The sequence below is a fragment of the Podarcis vaucheri genome (genome assembly GCF_965113315.1).
Source record: "Podarcis vaucheri genome assembly, chromosome: 6".
Taxonomy (NCBI): Eukaryota; Metazoa; Chordata; class Lepidosauria; order Squamata; family Lacertidae; genus Podarcis; species Podarcis vaucheri.
The window spans coordinates 89,313,097-89,319,220 of NC_138764.1; the positions used below are offsets into that span (position 1 = coordinate 89,313,097).

The 6,124-nt window shown below is 51.6% G+C and overlaps 1 protein-coding gene across 1 annotated transcript in view; it reads right to left on the reverse strand.

Annotated features, from left to right (window-relative positions):
- The window catches only part of ATP9A (ATPase phospholipid transporting 9A (putative)), a 101,505-nt gene extending 100,558 nt beyond the window's left edge, over window positions 1-947 (reverse strand). The window contains exon 1 of the mRNA XM_082225873.1: window positions 773-947. Within this exon, the coding sequence (XP_082081999.1) occupies window positions 773-840 (68 nt within the window). The 5' untranslated portion in view covers window positions 841-947. The remainder of the gene's footprint in view (window positions 1-772) is intronic.
- Window positions 948-6,124: the final 5,177 nt, after the last annotated feature.

Genomic DNA, 6,124 nt, shown 5'->3' on the forward strand with positions numbered 1-6,124 from the left:
TTCCAGAGGTCGACCTCTCCCTCAGAGTCCCAGCTTATAGGGAAAGGATCCACCCAGTCCCCCGAAGGGCATCGGCGGGTTTCTTTATCTCCCGAGGAGAAGGAGAGGGTGGGGGAGCGCAATGCAACCCACCCAGCGCCTCCCGGGCGCGCGCAGATGCCGGTGGAGAGCGCTGCCCGCCTCCAAGGCAATCTCTCGGGTTTGGCGACTGAAGCGCCTTTGAAATAAACGCCGATCTGGGAAAGCAAACCCACATGGCGAATGCAACCGGAGACGGTGGTGGTAGGGCGGTGGGAGGGGAGTCCGGATCAGTGGCGTAGCGTGGGTTGTCAGCACCCGGGGCAAGGCAAGTAATTTGCGCCCCCTAACCCTAACCCCCAGATGTTGCGCCCGGTGCGGCCGCCCCCCCTGCACCCCCCACGCTATGCCACTGGGACTCCGGATCGGGGAAAGGGAGATCCACCGCGCGGCTTGGAGACAGACCGGCAGAGAAAAGAAAAACGTTTACACCCGGCCGTGGGAATGCCCGCCGCCCCGGATCGTTGGGAAGGGGCGAGCCCGAGCGACGAAGGCAGGGCCAGGGCGCAGCAGCCGGCCTCGCCGAGAGAGCCACGGAGCGAAGAGACAGCGAGAAAAAGGAGGCCGCCCCGGCGTCCATCCAAGCCGGGCAGGAGAACCCAGGAAGGCGCGCTGGCTGCGGCGCAGGCGAGGCCCGTCGGAGGCGCGCGCGCGGGAAGGGGAGCGAGGGGATCCGGGCCCGGCGCTGCCTTACCCGCCGCGGTGCTTGCTGTCCATCCGCTTCTTCTGCCGGACCGGCTGCAAGGGGATGTTGTCGGTCATGATGGCCGCGGCGGCGGGGAGGATCTCGCCTTCCCACCAGCAGCCTCGCCAGGCGCGGCCCAGCCTCTCCGCGCTCTGATGGCAGCGGCGGCGCTGCCGAGGACGACCGGGCGGGCTGGGGGCTGGGCGGCGACGCGCAGGTAACGTGGACGCTCACGCCGCCCCCTCCCCCGCATCTCCCCCTCCCCGGCCCACCCATTGGGCGGCGGTCGCCCCCCCCCCCGCCACTAGGCAACGCTCCCTCCCCACCCGTCCCCCGGCTCAACGCACCCCGCGCCGCAGGGTCTCTTCTTCGCGCCTTCCACCATCACTCCAGGTAAAGGTGCTGCGCTTCTCCGCCAAGCTGCACTTCTCCGCCAAGCTGCGCTTCCGAGCAGCCGCGGCCTTGGAGAAAGTTGCTGTCCAGGCTGGACGTCGAACCACCCCCGCAGCAAAGTCACTCTCCCTCACCCCCCTCCACACACACTTCCTGGTGCCAGGATATTTGGCTGGCTGCCACGCTGGCCAGGCGTCTGTGCCAGGTATAGGGGAGCTGGCTTGGATTGGCAGGTGACTCTTTCTTCAACCCTGGCCCTGGGGTGGCATCCTTCAGTGGACTGGAGGGCAGTAGGTGCCTGAGGGATTCTGTTTTACAAACCACAGCCCTCATCCCCAAGAGAAGGGGAAGACTAGGAACCTCAAGGTTAATGGCCGAGTGCTGACACCCAGTATTTGAGGCCATTGCCTCACTCTGTCTAGTGATAGGGCCAGCCCCATAGCTGCTTGTTTCTCCTTGCCAATCTCAGAGCTTACCCACACTTGCTTTTTGCCCCACTCTTTGCAGGCACAGGACCGCACTTCAAAGCTCTTTGTCAAAATGTTGTTGTTGCACTGGAACACCTCCCCCCAACAAATCCACTCTTTAGTGCTCAATCAGAGCAAACACCGATTCAAGTTTTCAATGGGTTGTTGTTTGCTTCAATGGGCTTTTGAACAGGAAGTTTGGGGCAGAGGAGAAAAAAGGTGCTTTGACACAAGAGCTTCAAAGCACAGACTGTGCCTGGAAAGAGTGGAGGAAAGGGAAGTGTGGCCAAGCCCTCAAACCTAAGCATTATTTTGTCCCACCTGTGTGCAGTGACAGCTAGACACTTCAGACCCCCCTGGGCTGAAACCAGGCTGCTTAGATTGTGAGAACCTTTTACTTTTCCCAAATTACGGGAGTCACAAGGCCATTGGTTGACCCAGATTAAACACAGTTGGGGAGTGCCAACACCAAGTTTTGAGGGACCCTTCAGGAAGTTGCTTCCTACTTTCCAAGTGCAGGTTATATAGTTTTTGGGATGTTTTTGGACTACAACCCCCATCATCTTTGATCAGGGGAGTTGTAGTCCAACAGCATCCAGAGGGCTGCAAGCTAGCTAGCCTTGCTGTTGCATCACCACTTCTCCTTCCGCAAGATGCTCAGAGAAAGCAGAGTGCAAAGCAATAGGAGTCTGCAGCTTCTTCTTCTTAATTTGACCCCTGCTTACTTCCTGCATGAGAACAAGTAAACAGGCAATGACAGAAGGAGCAGTCATGCCCGGGGATTGGCAGCGGGTCCCTGCTGGGGCGTGCTGATTCCTGACAACGGGTATGTATGGGCAGTTGTATTTGATATGTGAAAAAAGGGACGCGGGTGGCGCTGTGGGTTAAACCACTGTGCCGCTTGGGATTGCCGATTGAAAGGTCGGCAGTTCAAATCCCTGTGACGGGGTGAGCTCCTGTTGTTCGGTCCCCGTTCCTGCCAACCTAGCATTTTGAAAGCATTAAGTGCAAGTAGATAAATAGGTACCACTTTGGTGGGAAGGTAAACGGTGTTTCCTTGCGCTGCTCTGGTTTTGCCTGAAGCAGCTTAAGTCATGCTGGCCACATGACCCAGAAAAACTGTCTGCGGAAGCGGACAAACGCCGGCTCCCTCGGCCTGTAAAGCGAGATGAGCGCTGCAACACCAGAGTTGTTTGCAACTGGACTTAATTGTCAGGGGTCCCTTTACCTTTACCTTGATATGTGAGCACTGACCTGTTTATTGAGCATTCCTTCTGATTTTTTGCACAAAGTTTTCAAAGTTATACAGTTGTGGAGTAAGAGGGTTTTGTATGCTCTTGGAGGAATGATGCAAGACAATATAGCTAAACAGCTAATTCCAACTGACTTCAGTGTTATTTAAACCGACTAAGTAGGCAAGTCCATAGCCCTCAAGTATAGAGTTTCTTCTCTTTGATTGCACCAACTGGGCTGAGAAGCTGTCACCATGCCATTGTCCTTTGATCTCAGTGCTAAATGTGGTCGTGTGTCACAGTTTGCCTATCGGCAGCTGGATTACCCTAATTGACTCCAGGAACTGGATGGTTGTCTTTGGGGAATTCTTGGCCTCTCTTTGACTCTGCTGTCCCATCCTCCTTTCCCCATAAAAACAGGTGCATCCCAAAGCTGCTTGATCCCATTGAGGAATTTGATTATCCTTGTCCACTGCTCTTCCCACTTCTTCATGTCATCTGTTAAATGCATATTTATCTCACCAGGATGACACATCTGGAAAAACTCAAGGCAACAGGACTTAGGGCAGACCGCATTAATCACTGCGGCAAGTACGCTGCAGAGCAGGGTCCAAGCCGAATGAATTCTATAAAAGCTGTAATTTAGCTTCACTGTCTGCACACAGGGGTGATAAGAGATTAGTCCCAAGGAAAGGAAGGTATCACTTGTCTTAAAGTAACCATTTTGTATCCAATTCTCCGGGGAAAATCATTCTCTGGAAGAGAACTAGTGGTTGTGAGGAGGGCAGACGGTAAGGGAAAGTAGCTCTTACATTTGGCTACAAGTGTCAGGGCATTTGAACACTGTCCAGATTACCTAAATCATGGGTAGGCAAACTAAGGCCCAGGGGCCAGATCCGGCCCAATCACCTTCTAAATCCAGCCCACAGATGGTCTGGGAATCAGTGTGTTTTTACATGAGTAGAATGTGTCCTTTTCTTTAAAATGCATCTCTGGGTTATTTGTGGGGCATTGTTCATTTCCCTTCCCCCCAAAAAAAATATAGTTCAGCTCCCCCACAAGGTCTGAGGGACGGTGGGCCGGCCCCCTGCTGGAAAAGTTTGCTGACCCCTGACCTACATACACAGAAGACTGGGCCAAGTGGCCAGGTTTGCACACTTCCTTCCAAAGGAGCCCAGGGCAGCAGTCATCACATTAGAACCAATCTGTTCATTGCTCAGAATGAGGCATCATTATTTTAATGCTCTCCTATGCACAATGGAACCACCACCCTTCCTAAAGTAAAGTAGAAATATTAAGCATATTTCCCTGCTGTGTTAGATTACTACATGCAGGGGGCTACCTACATGGGAGAACAGTAGAAGACATTACCCATCACCTGCAGCAGGAGAAGGAACATAGCTCAGTGGTTAGAACATCTGCTTTGCATGCAAAAGGTCCCAGATTCAGCCCCTGGCATCTTCAGGTAGGGCTGGGAGAGCCGTACATGAAACCTTGGAGAGTCACTACCAGCCAATGTCAACACTAGGATAGATCTGACTGTTCCAGAGGGTAGGACCCGAACTGATGTCTTCAAGTTATAATAAAGGGAAGTCCAACTAAACATCAGGAAGATCTTTCAGACAGTAAGAGCTGTTTGACAGTGGGATAGACTCCCTTGGAAGGTGGTGGACTTTTCTTCATTGGAAATTTTAAAGCAGTGGTTGAATGGCCACCTGCCATGGATGCTTTAGCTGAGATCCCTGCATTGCAGGGGGTTGGACTAGATGGCCATTCCAGCTCTACAATTCTATGATTCTGTGGCTCTGTGCAAGGCAGCTTCCTCTGTTCCTAGCAACATGGGAGCTTGAATGCTTAAGAGGCCTTTGGTCTCCTTTAGAAGACTGTTCCATGAAGTGCATTCAGATCCCAGTCACTGGTGAGGGTCTCAAGGGGCTGGCTTCATCCAAGTTCCATCTCCTTCATAAATGCCCTCAACCCATTATATTCACTTTCTAAGGAGAGACAATAAAAGAACAGCTGTGAAGAGAGGCAAGGGAGTGCTCTTCTTGTGGTTTAATGGACAAAAAAAAATATCACTAAAATAAAAACATCTCAAAACAGAAGTGCTTCTGCAGCTGAAACAATCGTAATCTTGGATGTCAAAACTGAAATTATTAGCGGTACAGCAACAGTATATTTGCCCTAAATCTTCTCTGTGTCTGAGCACCGACAAGGCCACTGCGATTAATTGCCCAGTTAATCACTACCAGACTATAATAAGCTGTTAACACCTGTATCTCTGATCTGCTGGGATGGCTTTGATTTTCCCCCACTCTTCTCTCGCCTGCTTAGACAAGTGGGCGATAGCGGATATCCTTTAAACATACATTTAATGAAGCCCTTCATAAATCCATCAGCACTTGCAAACGGAAACTACAATACAACTCGGGCTGCCACATAGCTTTTGCAGAGGGGCCATTTGGCATCTTTCTACTGATGCATCTGTGTGTTCCGTGCGCTTCAAAATATATGTTACGTGTATAGCCTAGAAGGGTTTGGGAGGATCGGTTCGTAAATAGTAAAAATGAGGGGGGTTTGCTAAGACACAGAGTAGATGTTTTCTCCAGAGTTTGGCTAAAGTGTAACATTTTTATTTCTACTTTGGTGCTGTAAAGAAATAACATATGTCTGTCAGACTCATGCCTGCTGGCTCAGCCTCCCAGGGCCCTATTCCTCCCCACCTCATGCCTTCAGTAAATGCAGGTGTACCTCTGCTAAAACAAAGGTGTAAAAACAGGGCTAGATGAGTACCAATGGTACTTTCCAGCTTTGCTAGTTGGTGACCAAGTTGGGTGTTTGCTAGGGCCCCATAACCAACAAAGGGTCTGCCACCCTATCAATGCTAAGATTCCCCCTCCCCAGAAGAATTGCAGGAGTTTAGACTAGATGACCTGTTTTGAGTCATCTACAATTCTACAACTATTTTATTCCAAAGTTAGGGGCAGCCTAAGAGTTTCCTGGGTTTCCTGCTTCCTGAAATCTCCTATGCTGGGAGGTCAGTAAGGTTTTCAATGGTTTAGGGCAGGAGCAGCTAACCTGTGGCAACTCCTATCATCCCTTGCTACTAACCATGCTGACTGTGGCTGCTGTGAGTTTGAGCCCAGCAATAACTGGAGGGCCACAGATTTTCTACACCTGGTTCAGTGTAGCACTCCAGTAACTTTGCTACTTCCCCAACTAGCAAAGCTGGAAAGTACCATTGGTACTCATACCAAGGGGATGTTCAG